General features: G+C 36.8%; 1 protein-coding gene across 5 annotated transcripts in view; it reads right to left on the reverse strand.

Annotated features, from left to right (window-relative positions):
* FBXL20 (F-box and leucine rich repeat protein 20) overlaps positions 1-18,329 on the reverse strand; it is a 97,430-nt gene that overhangs the window by 4,012 nt on the left and 75,089 nt on the right. For 4 of the 5 annotated variants that reach the window (XM_047081180.1, XM_047081181.1, XM_047081183.1 and 1 more), the window contains 6 exons: positions 10,819-10,914; positions 8,740-8,866; positions 7,404-7,478; positions 4,604-4,734; positions 2,552-2,612; positions 1,572-1,616 (listed from right to left, as the gene is read on the reverse strand). In XM_047081180.1, the coding sequence (XP_046937136.1) occupies positions 1,572-1,616; positions 2,552-2,612; positions 4,604-4,734; positions 7,404-7,478; positions 8,740-8,866; positions 10,819-10,914 (535 nt within the window). The remainder of the gene's footprint in view (positions 1-1,571; positions 1,617-2,551; positions 2,613-4,603; positions 4,735-7,403; positions 7,479-8,739; positions 8,867-10,818; positions 10,915-18,329) is intronic. The other variant, XM_047081184.1, reaches the window with a different exon arrangement.

Genomic DNA, 18,329 nt, shown 5'->3' on the forward strand with positions numbered 1-18,329 from the left:
TGGCTGTACCTCATTCTTGAGTACACTTGTATTCTAGACTGATACCCCACCCCCCCGCTTTTTTAAAGTAGGCTCCATGCCTAATGTGGGGCTTGAACTTGTGACCCTGAGATTAAGAGTCGCATGCTCTACTGACTGAGCCAGCCAGGCGCCCCTAGACTGATATCCTGATATTAACCATCAAATAACAGAACCTAAGGTTGAAATCCCATCAGCTACCTGAACCTGTTCTTTGAGAATCTATCCAGGCAGGTTTGAACACATCTAGTCATCTCTAATTTTCATCTTTGACTATTCAAAGAATACTCTATTGAAAATCCTTTGTTTCTGAAATGAATGAAAATCTGTCCCCTTGTAGTTTCTATCCATTGGACTTTGTTCTACCTCCTTAGAACAACCACAAAAAAGAATCAGAAGACACTGCTCCATAAAAAAATTTAACGTGGGAATATCCTCAAATTTTTAAGAATATATATTTGGCTTATATTTTATAAGTCATGCCATTAACTCTGAATTGATAAACTGGGTGTCAGGTATTTTCCCAAAGGTGGCAGAAGGGGGCTGCGGGACTCTGGGTTAGCTATGAACATTCAAGAAGCAGAACTCTTAAAGGAAGAACAGTCTTTTATAGTTATCTTAGGCTGGAAAGTAAATTAGTGCTTCTTTTCAAATGTCCCTCCAACTCTGAAATGATGATGATGATGATGATGATGATGATAACATACAGAACTTCACAGGGGTTAAGAAATGGTGGGGGGTGAAAGGTTGGGGAGGGCAGGCATGTGCACATCACTCAGGAGGAGCAACACTGGGGAGGACACATGGGACACTCAGGCAAGTGCAAAAGATAGATGGATGTGAACAAGTTTTAGTTTAGTAAGAATAGCTGCTAAGTAGTGTCTGGATAACAAGTATTTTAGAAAAAACTGACTTCTATAATTACTGGAGTCTCTTTCCTTTATTTTTACTATAAAAAAATTTATTACTCTATCTTCTTTTTAGGAGTAGGAGTGCCCCTTCAAAATTTCTCCCCAATCAATTAATAATCTCAAAGCTTTAAAAACTGGTAATAAAAGAAATTGTTCATAAGGCAGTATCTGGTCAGTCTGTCTGCCCAATGGGTAGAGTCAGATTTCCAGGGCTAATGATGTAAGGGCTCCAGGGTCTCATTAAGCTTTGTGAAAAAAAAAAAAGAAAAAAAAAAAAAAAGGCAGTGCTATATTGCCAATGTGATGGGAGCTTTAATTATTTACTAGAATTACAACCCTGTAGGTCTAAGGAAACATTTTAACATCTTTATGGCCTGAATACTTGGGTCTTCTTTCTTTCCACTGGTAATTATATTGATGGCATGTATTTTTCTAGTTCTTTACCACATATACCACAGTACCTCTGCCTGGTATGCCTAGAGGACACCACAATAAATGGAGAGTCAGCAATGCTGCAGGCATTGCTGCAGCAATGCTGCAGGCACTCCATGACATTAGGGTAAGGAACTGAAAGTTCTGCTGTGCACATATTATGTAAGTTTCTATCATACTACATTTCTGAGTAAAAATCCACATTCTTACCTGAACACACTCTTCCAGGTCCATCTTTTCGAGCTCATGGCAATTCTACAAAATACAAAACCAAACATTATAGCTCAAACATTTAAAACATGGGAAAATTTAAGGCCAGAAGTAGTATTAAATACACCGACAAAATCTTAACTTTCAGAGTTATTCCTATAACAACCTCCTATAACTCAGAGGTGTCATTCTAATGACACTTTCTCCCTTATTCCATTAATTACACATTTTAAAAGGCCTTGATCACAGTGAAATTTCTTAATTATTCTACATTTAAAGTATCTAACACCTTACAAGTCCACGGGAATAAATTCCCTGAACATTAATACCAAGCTAGTACAGAGCCTTCTAACCATAAATAATTTGATGAAAATTATTTTCTTTGGAAGACTGAAAGGTAAGCTTTATGTCCCGATTTAGTTATGCCATATGTTGCCCCCGACCAATTAATGTTCCATCAATCTGCCTGAAAGCAAAGGTCCTTCCCCATGTTCCATTATACTGGTTAAAGACAATATAATTTTAAATGCTATTATTATACATACAGTGATTTATAAACCATTCCAAGGATTAACATATTCTGGAGAACACAAAAAATCTTAAGCCACCTCCATTTAAAATTGGGCTTATCCATTTCTTTCAACAACACTCTCACCCACCAGTCGCATACCAAGTAACCAAGAATTTCTTTCATGAAGCATGAGAAAGTCCCTGCTTAGTTTACCATCTAATGAAAATGTGACAAATCAAGTCTCATGAAGGAGCATCATGTCCTCCAACGCACGTCTGTATTTCCAGAGCAGTTTGTATTCCACAGGCCTATAGCTGCAGCATGAGAATGCTCAGGAACACCAGCCACAGAGAAGTTCCCTCACATCCCACACCCTCAATTCTGCTGCCTTTCTACTTTTCCCTCATTGTTCACTCCTCTGAAAGAAAAATCCCAAACCAAACCTACAGAACCTGGAGAAAATACTTACCCTAGCCAGAGTGGTAAAGCCTACGTCTGTTAATTGAGAACACCTTGCCACTTCTAATATTCTGTTATAAAAAAAAAAAAAAAAAAAAGAAAAGTGAAAGTCAAGCCCTTGTTCCCTGAAAACTGGGTTTATTAAAAACAGCAAGAATTTAAGAAAACAACCTCCTATTCCCTAGGCACTGCATACTATAGTGACATTAACAGCTAAGCAAGTCTGTATACAGATCTTGCCACTCATTTTCATGGAGTCATCATAAAGTGGTCCTGTAAATACCACAATTCAGGGTGATGCAATCAGAAGAATATAATAGAAGCTTGTAGTTAATGCCAAAATGCATGAAAAATGCATTTAAAAGCCTTCTTGATGGCATACTGTTTACCCCCAGAGGGCAGCCTGCTCCTAGAAAACAAAGGAAATGGAGATAAATACTCTGTTTCAATTAATCTGTTGCTCAAGTAAATTATTCTCTTTCCCTATTTTACATGTAGGTTCACTCAGATTTAAATAGCTTTTAAAAATTCTATGAAGGGACTGGTTAATTACAGGCCTGTACCAAGTATGAAATTCCATACTTATGAAAAAATACCCTTAAGCTTCTTGCCTCCTCCCACAGGCTCCCGGGGAGGCCCAGAGGAGGGGGAAACTGAGCTGGCAGACAACTCTCCTACTCAGGAACTGCTAAACACCAACCTAAATGCCAACCACAGGACTGGGGAATCAAAAGTAGCTCCTTTCTGTGAAAACTTGGGTGGTGTCTGTGTGACCATACCAAAGAATATTTTTATGTCTGCTTACAAATTACTTACTACGTAAGTTGAAACAAATAAAGCCACAGTATAAGAAATCATTATCAAAAATCAGTAAGAAATGAATGCTATATATATCTAATGGGAAAACATGATCTGACTGAACTTTTGATTATCATATTTGAGAGCTTTTCTATTCGAACAATAAAATAAGCCATGAAGTAATAAGGAGCTGAACAGTCCTCTCTTCAAATGAGAAAAAGGTAAAGTGTAAGATTTTTAGGGAGAAGTTTGGCTACCTCCTCAGCTCCAGGCCTCTGACATTATTAATTCTGACCAAGTCTATGATCTATCAAGGAATTTTGATAATCTAGGCAAATTTTCTTTCAATAATGATGGTCAGGCTCCTGGCCAGGTGACTACAAAAAGCTTTAATGAAGTTATATTGGTTTACAATGATGATTATATGTAAGACAAGAGGTTTTCTGGGTTCTGGAGCCAGGCTGCCTGGGTTTGAATCTTGCTCTTGAACTCACTAGCTGTGAGACCTTGAACAGGTTATCTGACCTCTCTGGGCTTCAGCTTTCTCATCTATATTATGGAGACAGTAACAGTGCTAATATGGTATTCTGTGGATTAAACGAATTAATATTTGTAAATCCCTTACAACAATGGTCAACATGTCTAACATATAAGTAAAATAAAAGTTTTGTTTTAAAAACAAAACAGGTATATGGGGATAATCCCTATTTATTATGAAACAGTGTGTTGTGGGCTTTTACAAAATCAATATGGGTTTGAAACCATGTGTATGCTAACAGCATTCTTAGTAAATATTCAGCCAATCCTATATTTTGGCAGAAAGGAGGAACCATAGAGAAATAAGCTTTGCTCTAAAAGATCTTAAGCACAAAGGAAGTTTTCCTGTAGGGCTTTTTAAAAAAATACTTTCTTCTATGTACCGGGCATCATTACCACAATACAAATAACCACAGGGGTAGGCCTTTAAAAACTTTCTTCAGAAATGAATTAGATGAAAGTTTAATAAGACAAGTAATGAAATAAAATGTTATTTTTTTTTTTTTTCTAGTCTAGATAGCAAGAAGTAGGAAATGGGGACTCTTACCCTTTGGTTTAGGCCAATTACATGTAATCGAATGAGGTACAAAGCAAGTAGCTGGGCATCTAAAAGGGTAGCCTTGTAGTGTCTACCTTAAAAATCTCAAAGTTCCAAAGAAATAAATTTGGGTGAAGAAGGCCTTTGTTCCTTTCCCATGATTTTTTGAGCTAAACAAGAAATGTTTACCTAAGCCGTGGACAGTTCTGACCTAGAGCATTCAGGATGGCATCTGTGATGTTGGAGCAGCCGGAGGCACAGAGGGACTGTAACTTATGGCACCCTCTGCATATAGTAATGAGACCTTCATCTGTGATTTGCTAAAAAAATAAATAAATAAATAAATAAGAGCAAAAAAATCCCACAGATATTAGTTATTTATTAGAAGAAAAGGAAAAAAATGTTACCTCTGAAAATAAGCACCAAAAAGAAATAAAATAGAGCTTAATATTAATTAGGTAGTAGACCTAAAAGAAAATGAATACACTTTGTTTCTCCTTCTCAGTTCCTTTTGATTTAGTTTGTGAGAGAATCTGTGCTCATTTTTTTCATTTTAATTTATTTTAAGTAGGCTCCATGCCCAACGTGGGTCTTGAACTCATGACCCCGCAATCAAGAGTTATATGCTCTACTGACTGAGCCAGCTAGGCGCCCCAGTGCTCATTTTTGGTGTAAAAGGAGGAAGCTATAATGGGATTCTTGTAACCTAACGGGATTGGGAACAGCATGAGGTACGTCGTGGGGTAGATTCAATTACATGACTTTAAAACCTAGAAAACAGGCAAGCACAGCAGTATAAATGTATTTCTAAGTTCAAAATTGACACTGATATTAAGTTACTGAAAAAATAAAACAACCTATGGATGACAGTTGCAACTTCATATCAACCACAGATCCATTTATTTATTTATTTTAGTTGTATAATATAAAGAATATACTCATTTATGGAGATAAACAGCTGTGATCAACCAAATGTAATTTTGTGTGTTTTAAATTATTCTAAAATAAAAAGGACACAGCAAGATGTTACACTAAAAAAAAAAAGATGCCATATATAAACATCTTAACATGTAGGATTATGATTAGCACTTCAATTTGTCCTGTTAGTTTCACAAATTTTGTATAAGCCTCAGAATAAAGCTCTCCTGTCATCTCTGTTCAGTCAGTGTCCTTAGGTTGCCAGGACAACTGAAAAAAAAAATCAAGCTTTAAATATTCACTGCTTAAATCAGTATATTCTCAATATTGCATAATTGAAACAAGATACAGATAAAAAATGGATGCTAAGGCAGATATAAGATTTATCTTGAGGATAAATTAATGAAGATCAACACATGTGGAAGTAACTTTCATACAAGTGTGATGTACGTTATTACTAAACAAGGATAACTGAAATGTAAAGGGGAAACAGCAATCGATAAACATGCATATTTACCAGGCCAATGAGAACTTGTGTCATATAATATTAGGAAAGTTTTATAGGGCTGTGCTGCCTTTTCCTTCTTAATGTTTTAAAATCTATAAGGGATTACTGAGGAAGAAAGTTGAAGAAAGTCATATGTACCAATACTTCAAATTTTAGAAAGAATAAAATTTACTAAACTTTTATGTTTTCAAATTAGTCCAGAAAAAGAGAATGGCTCAAGAATGTACTTTGGTCACTTCAACAGTTTTGGGCAGACACATGAAGTCTTAGGAATGAGAATCATTTCATCACGTTCTACGGAAGGGATGACTTATGCCCTAAGATCTGGGCGAAGGGAAAGAGTAAAATAAACTGATGACAGAACTGGTTCTTTACGCTTACCACCTGCACTTTCTGTCTGCTGAAAGGATAAAGGAAGTGAAACTAAAACAGCAAATGGTAGGTAGGGTATGTATTTATATGGTTGTGTGAATGTGTGTGTAACATATATCCACACAAATATCTATGGAGTGTATCTCTGTGTATCTGTGTGTACAAACAGAATCTGAAGATGCCTAAGAACAGTTTCTTCCTATCACCGTAAGGTGATGGTTTCATGTTTACAACAGTTGTATAAGCTCTTCCTGTCAGGCCAAATATTTTGGTTTCATAAATGAAATTAGGCAAATTCTGATAATAACTATGACAGTCAGAATTAAAAGGAAGGGGTGATCAGAATTAAAAGGAATGTCATTCCTTTAACTCAGTCTTCAGGAGCCTCCTGAGCAGATCATTATCAGAACCATCCCTTAAGGGCTTGAAAGGGGAGGTTGCTTCACTTGCACAAAATATGGCCCTTTATGTGTCACCTTTAAACTAAACAACCACTATGCTCTCAAGTTTCAGGTAATCAAACAAGAGAAGGGTATAATGAGAAGAAGTTTTAGTAAAAACAAGGAAAGCCCTCATCAACTCTTTTTCATTGCAACGAGAGGCTCTCATTCCAAGGCAACACATATATGTAATTTTCCAGGCAAGAGAGAAAAGCTAAATGTGTACTGTCAATGTTGTAGGAACCTGAGTGGTTTCAGCAAATTCTCTGAGCAAAATGCAGGGGTTTGGGGATAGACACAAAAAAAGCTGATAGTCTAAACAAGCCAAATGTGAACTACGAATACTACTTGGAAATTAAAAATTTAAAGAGTACATTTTGCTTGTCATCTGTTTGGATCAGTGGTTCCCAATAGTTATGACCCAATGATAGATGTTAATTGATCTGACTGCAGTTAATTTACCAAAAATATTTTAAGTACTGAAGTTTGTGAATAATTCACTTTGAAAAGAAAAAAAGAAAAGGGGTGGAGTTACAGTTAGCTTATTTGGAAGTCTGCAAGAGCTACCTTCTATATTATCTCTGTTAAAACCCTCAGGAATGACTATTGTTAAACATGCAAAGAATCATCTGTGTGTTTACAGTGTCCCCAGGATTGAAGTAGAATAACCACTGGTCTTGATGACTAAAACTCTTACAATATTACTGATATGAATTACTAATACAAAAGAATTGTGGGAAGGACTGCTTACTAAACAAGTCTGCAAGTTCAAAGTCACCAGTTCAGGACAGTGTGCACCTATGTACTTGAGAGCTTCGTCTTCTAGCTAGAAAGATTAAAAAGAGAAAATATGATTACTAACATTGTTTCAAGGGATAAAGATTTAGGAATGTATACATTCATTAATACATTCTAAATACAGCCAACCAAATTTCAAAGGAACAATGAATCAGAAACAATGACCTGTGATCACAGAAAGGAGGACTTCATATCATTAGTATGGTTATCAGTATTTTTCATCAGTTCCAACCACATCAAATTCATATGATCACCAAATCAAGGAAAAGATAAAATAAACACTGCCTAATGTTTATGGATTTTTCTTCTGATAAATTAAATATGCCTCACAGCATTTTGTTCAGGGATTATGAAGCTAAAATAATTTTCACACTTCTATGCTTCCTATATAAAGTTTTTAAAAAACAAACTTTTTGGGAGCAGGAGCTGAGAAAGGAATCCGGTTTATCTGCTGCTGGAAGATCAGTGCCATGTGTACAGTGCTGAGAACAGATGGCAAGTAATTGATTATAATGTATAATGGTGCATTCCAATCAATATTTTCCAGGATTCCATAAATAACCAGAAGCTCAAGCTGTTGTTTTAAGGCAGTCTCACTTTCAAAGCTCTGTTTCAAACAATGGAACTCGTCCCATCATGGTCAAAGAGTAAGGGCACTTTTAACGGCATCCAAGGTATGGTTTCAGTAAGCATTAGTAAAATAATTTCTTAAGAGCCTAGCCCTACTTTGTCAATCACTTCTAAACTCACTTTTGATTATTTCCTTCCAGACACTGCCATGTCAATTCCTTATTTTTTTTCCACAGTAAAATATGAAGATAGCAAAAATTTTTAATGACAAAATATGTTGGGATTTGTAATGTGACTGGCAGGAAGTAAACATCAACACTATAAAATGTAGGTTCTGTATATTTGGCACATTTAACCTGGTAGTTAAACAACCAGCGAAATTGCTAACTAAGGCTGGCTTCCTTGCCTCTCCAGTTTAAGGTCTCAGACAATGACAACATGGCAAGTTTCCTTTTCAGATTAAGTTGCAAGAGACCCTTCTTGCCTGAGGTGGATGCATGGTGTGATTTTTTTCTCCTCATCTTGCCTCCCCTCATAAATTTCTTTGGTCAGATGTTAATTCTTAGGTTTTTTTACTCTAAGGAAAACATTTTAGTATTTGGTAAGTATGTATCTTTGGCCAATAATATACAACTACATGTTCCTCAAGCCAATATCTTTGGACTGCCTACAAAGTCCATGGTTCTTCTAACATTCACAAGCACTACATGGAGTATTACCTGTGTGCAGCCTTTTAAGAATAAGGCCTTGAGACCCCCACAGCCTCTCACTAGTGCTTGGATGCCATCCTTGGTTACTTGGTCACACCAGGAAATGTTTAATTGCTCCAACAGTGGACATCCCTCACTTAGGACAAAACAAAATGAAACAAACATATGACTAAACCCAATTCCAAAGGTACCAAAGTCTCATTTTATTGGCTATTTAGTCAGGGAATGGCTACAGTCCCATGTTCTCCCCTAAGAATATATTTACTTAACATAGATTTAGAATATAGTCAACCAACAACAACAACAACAACAACAACAAAAACAACAAAGCATATTTATCAACACTTGTGGTGTTCACGTGGGACTATATCACTACAGGGGCTCTCTTAAATCCAGCTAAACTAGTAAGCACAAAGCACAATATTGTTTTTCAGATATGTTAGACTGTTATGGAGGTTTATCCTTTCCAAACATATTCTTTTTGCACTTATCACATCTTTAAAAGATCTGGAAGGTAAATGGGAATTAAGTGACCTGTTCAAGTTAACAGAGTAATTAGTGAAGAGTTTAGATTCAGATTCTTTATCAAATAATTCTATTACTTATCAAAGTAATAATGAGGACATTTACATTTTTATGTAAAAAATACAAAAGATCTATAAATTTTCCTTATCTGTGAAGTATCTGGAGTACCGCTTCCACAGGCTGAATTTAGGATATATTGTGTTCGATCTCTGCCTTATATCAAATATTAGTTTCATCTTTCATTTCTCACTTGAACTATGGAAGAATCTCAAGTTCTAGGACATTCTTAGGAAAATACTGCTTTAATTGTTTTATAAAACGTAGGCAGAGGATCTTAGTTCAAGTTCATTCTTCAGCATTAAATAGTGTGACTTCAGGCAAGTCACTTTAGGAAACCGGCCTGAACTCCTCTTAATCTAAGATCAGCCACAGCCCCTCCTATGTTCTCCTCAAATGGATGCACTCACTTCTATAACAGAACTTATCATACTGTTTATCTTTTCTCCCACTAGGCTCTGAGCAGCTTAAGGGCAGCAACGATACCTTATTTACTTACATCTTATGGTTAAATCACAGTACCTGGCATTAAAAAATGTTTTAAGACTTTCTTAACTATAAAGTGTCTGTCCTATCTGCCCCACAAGGTTTTGAAATAAATGAAATCATTTATGTGAAAATATTTTGTAAACTGTAAGTGTTGTTATATTATCCTATTTATCATCCTACATGGCAAATGGCTTTAAATGCATATATTCAATATTCATAAGGAAAAGTCTAGAGGAAGTCATATTTTTAGATTACTTACACTCAACTAAATCTACATTTCTTTTAATAGCTTAATATTTACTATTCATGAACATAACCAATACATGGGGCTATAATTATTTATAAAAGGCTGATAAAAAAGTAAAGTTACAAACAGAATGAGCATTCACCTTCCTTTTAAGGTACATTTTCTGTAATGTACTTTAAAAATACATTAACATTAAAACAAAACTTATCAAGCGCTTACTGTATGCCAGAAACTCTGCTAAGCGCTTTATATATATTAGGTTGAACTACATGAGGCCGTCATTTTTATAAGACAAAAGTTGTTAAATACTGGCAACTTTACACGATTTGGCCTAATACTATCAAATAATAATAATACTGTTTAATCCTAACAGCACTATGAGATAGAAAGGAACAACTCAGGAGGGTTATATTTGTTTGAAGTACTTGGTTAATCACCTGGCTCCAGAGTGCTGCTTTAATCACTAAGCCACTAAGCTATAATGATATGTGGCATTTGGGGGGGGGGGGGCGGGAATCAAGCCCTCATAAAAATCAAATCATTCATGTAGAAGTTGTGCCAGTCTGTTCAGAAATCCTAGTTACCTCTAGTCATTTCACCTGGATGTGTCCTGTAATTTGGGCAAGTGATAAAACAAAAAATCTATTCTGAACTATAGTACATATCCATAAAACATAGTTTCCTTCAATTCCAATTTAATTCAGTTATTTGAAATAAAAAATAAGTATATTTGTTCTGATTATTGGACATTCTTGGTAGAAGACATTTACCTCAGAGCTTTAAGAGACATGTTTGTTATTGATGTACAGGAAGCCAAGTCAAGGTGCCTGAGTTTGGAACAGAACTTGCTAAGGCTAGTACATGTACTGAAAAATGGAAAAAGGAGAAAATAATGAATAAATAGGAACGCATCTTCAGTAAATCATGCACGATTCTCATTAAACATGTGTCTGTACATAAGAACTATAAAATTTCCATACCCCAAATAAAAGCAGCTGTAAATCCTGGGATCTTTCATGCTGAGGAAGAGGCAGGTGCCATTCGCAAAGAAGAAAGGCTGTGCTGTGTATGAGCGTTTGCATGAGGGGATCATGGTGCTTGATTCTCATTTGGAAATGTTTAACAGCAAACTACTCTGTGCTGATAAGAGACCTATATGCATTTTGCAAATACAGAAATACCAGAGAGCTAGCTAGTACTTGCTAGCAAGTGGTGCAACATGAAGACTGAAAGCTCTGTCTCTGCTCTTTCACTTAAATCTCTGCTTAAGATAACCTTTTACATGGCAGTATGAAATGGTTGATTTTTGCAACTGTAAAGGACTAGTATTGGGCTCAAACAAGCTAAGTTATGTAATATTATTACCTACTTGCCTTTATGTTTTTTTGAAAAAGTAATCTCTTCCCTCAATGTGGGGCTTGACCTCATGACCCTCAGATCAAGAGTCACATGTTCTACTGACTGACCAGCCAGGTGCCCCTTTATGAATTTCTTCCCCCCCGCCTTTATGAATTTCTTAAAGGCTCTTTTTCCACAGTAGTCAAGTTCTCAATTTAATTTTTCTAACTTCTTATGGAAAATTTCAAATATACACAAGAGTGAATACAGAATGCACTTGTACCATCGTTAAGCTTTGACATTTATTAACATTCTACTATTTCTATTTCATCTATTTTCCTCTGCTTTTTGTTTCAGTATTTTAAAGCAAATCCCAGGGGCACCTGGGTGGCTCAGTCGGTTAAGCGTCCGACTTCGGCTCAGGTCATGATCTCACGGTCTGTGAGTTCGAGCCCCGCATCGGGCTCTGTGCTGACAGCTCAGAGACTGGAGCCTGTTTCAGATTCTGTGTCTCCTTCTCTCTTTGACCCTTCCCTGTTCATGCTGTCTCTCTCTGTCTCAAAAATAAATAAACGTTAAAAAAAATTAAAAAATTAAAGCAAATCCCAGACTATTTCACCTGTAAATATTTCAGGACATCTTTCTAACGGATAATGACTTTAATTCCTTAATATCTGATAACCTGACTGTCCAAGTTTCCCTAATTGTCTTATAAATGCCTTCGTCAACGTGACCTGTTCAAATTAGGACCCAAATAAGAGTTGTACATTCTATTTGGCAGATATGTGTCTTAGGTCTTTGTATGGACCTATGTTTCCATTTTTTTCCAGGTAGATGCCTAGGATTAGCATTGCTAGGTCCTACACTATGTTTATGTTTGACTTTTTAAGAAACCACCACACTATTTACCAAAGTGGCTGTACTATTTTACATTCCTACCAGCAATGCATGAATGCCCCAGTTTCTCCACATCTTTGCCAATACTTGGCACTCTCTTTTTCATTATAGTCATGTTAGGGGGTATGGATTGTAATCCCACTGTGGTTTTATTGTGCAATTGTGCAACAAACACCCTTTCTTGTGCTTATTAGCCATTCATCTCTTTCCTTGGTGAAAATCTACCCAAATGTTTAGCCCAATCTTTAACTGGATTGCCTTATTATTGATTGTAAGAGTTCTCTGTATACTTTTAATACAGGTGTTTAATTTCTTTCAGTAATGTTTTGCTGTTTTCAAGCACTTCTTTTAGAATTATGTTATCTGTGAATAAACACGGTTTACTTCTTTCCTGTCAGTTTTTTCTTTCTTTCTTTCTTTCTTTCTTTCTTTCTTTCTTTCTTTCTTTCTCTCTCTCTCTCTCTCTCTTTCTTTCTTTTCCTTCCTTCCTTCCTTCCTTCCTTCCTTCCTTCCTTCCTTCCTTCCTCTCTCTCTCTTTTCTTTTCTTTCATTCTTGTTCTTCTTTCAAGCTTACTGCATTGGCTAGAATCTCCAACAGAATGTTGGCAGAAATGGTGACATGGAACATCTTTACCTTGGTCTTGACCTTAGGGTAAAGTCTTTCATCATTAAGTATGATGTTAGCAGCAGGTTTTTCATAGATGGTTTTGATCAGATTGAGTAAACTCCCTTCTATTTCTAGTTTGTTGAGAATTTTTTTTATCACAAATAGGTGTTGGATTTGCCATGTATTTTTTTTCTGTATCCGATGATGTATTTATTATCTACTATTACTTAACAAATTACTCCCCAAACTGAGCAGCTTAAAACAACATTTATTATCGCATGGTTTTTGTGGGTCAGGAATACAGGCACAGGCAGCTTTAGCAGGGTGCCTCTGACTCAGGATGTCTCACAGGCTGCAATTAAGGTCTTGGTCACAGTTGCATTCATCTCAAAGGTTAACTGGGTGCAAATTCCCTTCCAAGCTTATTTTAGGTGGCTGTTGGCAGACCTCAGCAGATCCAATTCCAAGCTCACTCATTTGGTTTTTGATAGGTTTCAGGTCCTTGCTGGCTGCTGGCCACACCTTAAGTTCCTTGCTACATGGACCTCTCCACAGAGCTACTCACAACAGGGCAGGCTGCTTCCTCCAGAGCCACAGCCCTGAGAGAAAGCAGAGCAAGACAGAATCACAGTCTTTGGTACTTAACCTCCAAAGTGACATCCAATCTCTTTTGCAGTATTCTATTGTTAGAAATGAGTCACTAGGTCCAGTCCACGTTCATGGGGAAAGATTACATAAGGGTGTGAGTACTAGGAGTCAGGGGTTATTTGGGGGCCATTTTAGAGGCCACCACACACTGAGATGAACATGTAGTTCCTGTAGTTTACTGTTTACAGGCAGTAAATCTCACCAGCTGCCTGTTTTTATATGGCTCACAAGTCAAGAATGGTTTTGATGTTTTCAAAGGGTTGAAAAAAATTTTTTAAAGCTCTTGTGACATGTGAAACTTACATGAAATTCAAATCTCATTGTACAGAAATAAAGCTTTATTGGAGCACACTTATGCTTAATTGTTTATGTATACTCTATGGCTGCCTTTGTAAAACATATTGGCAGGGTTGGGTGCTGTGACAGAGACTGTATGGCCAATGAAGCTCTAAAAGTATTTCCTTATCTGGCCCTGTTCAGAAAGTCTACTGACCTCTACTTTATTCTACTATTATGAGATATTATATTTAATTGATTTTCAGATATTAAGCCACACTTGTATTTCTGGGGTAAATCCCGCTTGGTTATGATTCCAAATCCTTTCTTATGTTGCTGGATTTAGTTTGCTAAAATTCTGTCAAGTATTTTTGTGGCTCTGTTTCTGAGAAAGAACAATTAGTAGATTTCCTTTTATTGTGATGTCTTTGGTATCAGAAAAATACTGGCCTCATAAAATGAGTTATGAAATACTTCTTATTTCATTTTATGAATCAGTTTGAAAACTGCTATTATTTCTTCTGTAAATATTTTTTAATGTTTATTTTTTTATTTATTTTGGGGGGTGGAGGAAGGAGAAGGAGAGAAGGAGAGAGGGAGAGAGAATCCCAAGCAGTCTCCACGATCAGCATGGAACCCAACGTGGGGCTAGATCTCACCACTGTGAGACCATGACCTAAGCCGAAATCAAGAATCAGATGCTTAACCAAATGAGCCATCCAGGTGCCCCTCTTCTTTAAATATTTGATGAAATTCACCAGTGAAGACATCTGGGCCTGGGCTTTTCTTTATGGGATTCTTTTTTTTTTTTTTTAATTTTTTTTTAATGTTTATTTATTTTTGAGACAGAGACAGACAGAGCATGAACAGGGGAGGGTCAGAGAGAGAAGGAGGCACAGAATCTGAAACAGGCTCCAGGCTCTGAGCTGTCAGCACAGAGCCCGACGCGGGGCTCGAACTCACGGAGTGTGAGATCGTGACCTGAGCTGAAGTTGGCCGCTTAACCGACTGAGCCACCCAGGCGCCCCTATGGGATTCTTTTCAATTATTCACTGAACTTACTTGTTACTGATCTATTCAGATTGTCTTAATCTGTCTTTTGGGTAAAATATTTAGTGCTCTCCTTGATAATCTAGGTCTTCTCTTTTATTTTCTTCGTCTGAGTCTGTCAATTTGGGTTTTTTTTCCCCCCAAGAAACCAGCTTTTGGTTTCAGTACTGTTTTTGTTTCCTATTTTGTTGATATCTAATTTTTTAAAAAGTAATCTCTGTACTCAATGTGGGGCTTGAACTCACCACCCCGAGGTCGAGTCACATGCTCTATCAACTGAGCCAGCGATGAACCCCTAGATCCTCTATTTTAAACCTTTCTTTTCTAACATAAGCATTTGAAACTACATTTTTCTCTAAAGTATTGACTTTGGAATAGCCCACAAGTTTCAAATATTATGTTTTCATTATCACACAGAAAAACACATTTTCTAGTTTTCTTTGTAATCTATTCTTGGACCCATGTTCTTTTTTTTTTTTTCCAATATATGAAATTTATTGTCAAATTGGTTTCCATACAACACCCAGTGCTCATCCCAAAAGGTGCCCTCCTCAATACCCATCACCCACCCTCCCCTCCCTCCCACCCCCCATCAACCCTCAGTTTGTTCTCAGTTTTTAAGAGTCTCTTATGCTTTGGCTCTCTCCCACTCTAATCTTTTTTTTTTTTCCATCCCCTCCCCCATGGACTTCTGTTAAGTTTCTCAGGATCCACATAAGAGTGAAAACACATGGTATCTGTCTTTCTCTGTATGACTTATTTCACTTAGCGTAACACTCTCCAGTTCCATCCACGTTGCTACAAAGGGCCATATTTCATTCTTTCTCATTGCCACGTAGTACTCCATTGTGTATATAAACCTAAATGTCCATCAACTGATGAATGGATAAAGAAATTGTGGACCCATGTTATTCTGAAGGATAATATTTAACTTTCAAAATTTCAAGAAATGTTACTCATTTCTACTTTAATTCTGTTGAGGACATGGCACTACACTCACTATGATTTCAATCCTAAATTCACTGAAAAATTTTTTATGGTCCATTATTTGGTGTGTCTCACTAAATATTCTAAGTGCACTTGAAAAGAACACTTACTCTGATGCTTTCTGGTATAGCATTCTGTTTAAGTGTCAATTAGGACAAGTTCATTGACATTGTTGCTCAAGTCTTCTAGAGCTTTACTGTTTTTTGGTCTACTTGATTTGTCATTTACTTTCTAGTATCTTTTCCATCTACACTTTTCCTGAAGTTTACATCATCTCATGTTACTAACCATTCCAAGTTTCCTGTGATTAGTGATTGTAATGGTATATCCTCTCTCATCCTTTTACTTCAATCTCCATATTATCTTTAAGTTTTTGCACAATTCTTGAGCATGTTTGTACTTGCTATTTTTAAACCCTTTTTATTGGTCAATTTTATAACCTCTGTCATTTCTGGACCTGTTACTATTGACTGGCTTTTTTTCTGGTATCATTTCATGCTTTTTTGCATGTCTTGTAATTTTCATCGAATGCTGGAAATTCTGTATGCTGAGTGTCTAGGCTTTGTTGTCTTTATTTTTAAAGTTTATTTATTTTGAGAGAGACAGAGGGAGAGAGGGAGAGAGCATTCCAATGCAGGGCTTGATCTCACAACCATGAGATCATGACCTGAGCCAAAATCAAGGGCTGGACACTTAACCACTGAGCTACCCAGGCACCCCATGCTTTGTTGTCTTCTTTAAAAGAATGTCAACTTGGCAGGCAGCTAAATTAGGTATGGATCAATTTGACCCTGAATTTTTTCTTTTAACCTTTACTGGGACAGGTCCAGTCTAGCTTTACTACAAAGGCATGACCTTTCTGAAGTCTCTATTAAATACCCCAAGGTATTCAATGAACATTCTTCATTTTGAACTTCTCTCAGCCTTACCTAAGCTCTGGCAATTTCTCAGTTTACAGTTTCCTGGTAATTGTTCCTTCCTTTTAGATGTTTTCTACCCAGCTTTGTGGGGTCTCAATATGTCCATTTATAGCTTACTATTCAGCCATATCAATGTAGATTTCTGTAGCCTTTTTGAGTAGTTCTCCCATCTTAAGATAAAAATTCCAGCCACTTTTGCCTTCCTGAACTCTGATCTCTTATTCTTCAAATCAGCCAGAACCTTGTTCTCTGTTTGGGTTCTTTCTCCTTATACCATCATCTGGAAAACACCACCAGGCAGAAAGCCAGGGTGGTCATAGGGCTCACCTAATTGCTCAGTTCTGTGCTGCATATTGTCCAACATCCGAAACTGGTTCTTTGATATGTTTTGTACAGTTTTACAGTTGTTTATGGCAGGAGGGCATTTATTGTCATGGCAGAAGCAGAAGTCTCCATTTTTGCTTTTTAAAGTTTGTGTCTTTTTTCTTATATATGATGCTTAAAATACTGTGTTTCTGAAGTCACTAGAAGCAGCAAAAATCTGAACTGGCCAGTGGTTATTTGATGATTTTAAGATATTAAGTTTTTTTATAGGAGTGATAAAATTAACATGCTTATGTTAAAAGCTTTTATCTTTTAGAAATATATGCTTACAGATTAAAATAATATGACGTCGGGGCGCCTGGGTGGCGCAGTCGGTTAAGCGTCCGACTTCAGCCAGGTCACGATCTCGCGGTCCGGGAGTTCGAGCCCTGCGTCAGGCTCTGGGCTGATGGCTCAGAGCCTGGAGCCTGCTTCCGGTTCTGTGTCTCCCTCTCTCTCTGCCCCTCCCCCGTTCATGCTCTGTCTCTCTCTGTCCCAAAAATAAATAAACGTTGAAAAAAAAAAAGTTTAAAAAAAAAATAAAAAAAAGAAATAAAAGGGCGCTGGAGTGGCTCAATCGGGTTAAGCATTTATCTGACTCTTGATTTTGGCTCAGGTCATGATTATACAGTTCACTTTGTGGGTTTGAGCCCCGCATTGGGCTCTGCATGGAGTGTAGAGCCTGCTTGGGATTCTCTCTCTGTCTGCCCCTCTCCACTGTGCTCTTTTTGTCTCTCTCTCAAAATAAATAAATAAAACTTAAAAAAAAAAAAAAGAGGGGCGCCTGGGTGGCTCAATCAGTTAAGCATCCAACTTCAGCTCAGGTCATCTCACGGTTTGTGAGTTCAAGTGCCACTGTCAACACACAGACCATATGTCTCCCTCTTTCTCTGCCCCTCCCAGCTTGTGCACTCTCTCAAAAATAAATAAACATTAAAAAAAAAAAAACCCAAAAAACTTACTGCTTCTTGGCCTTTAGGCTAAAATCAAGTGTAAAAAAAAAAAAAAAAACCTTAAAAAAAAGAAATCAAAAGTCAGTAGAAGTAATTTCTCTCTGTGGTTATAGCTCCAACTTGATATGATTGGGTTCATGCGTTTTATTTTGTTTTCAATTTTTAGGGACTGCTTTGATTTCTTTTTGACTTAATTCATATTTTAATTATGTATGTAAAACATTTACATAGCTATTAAAGGA

The sequence above is a fragment of the Lynx rufus genome, unplaced genomic scaffold (genome assembly GCF_022079265.1).
Source record: "Lynx rufus isolate CCGP_SWC_20201006 ecotype Redwood Valley unplaced genomic scaffold, mLynRuf1.p SCAF_18, whole genome shotgun sequence".
In the NCBI taxonomy this organism is placed as follows: domain Eukaryota; kingdom Metazoa; phylum Chordata; class Mammalia; order Carnivora; family Felidae; genus Lynx; species Lynx rufus.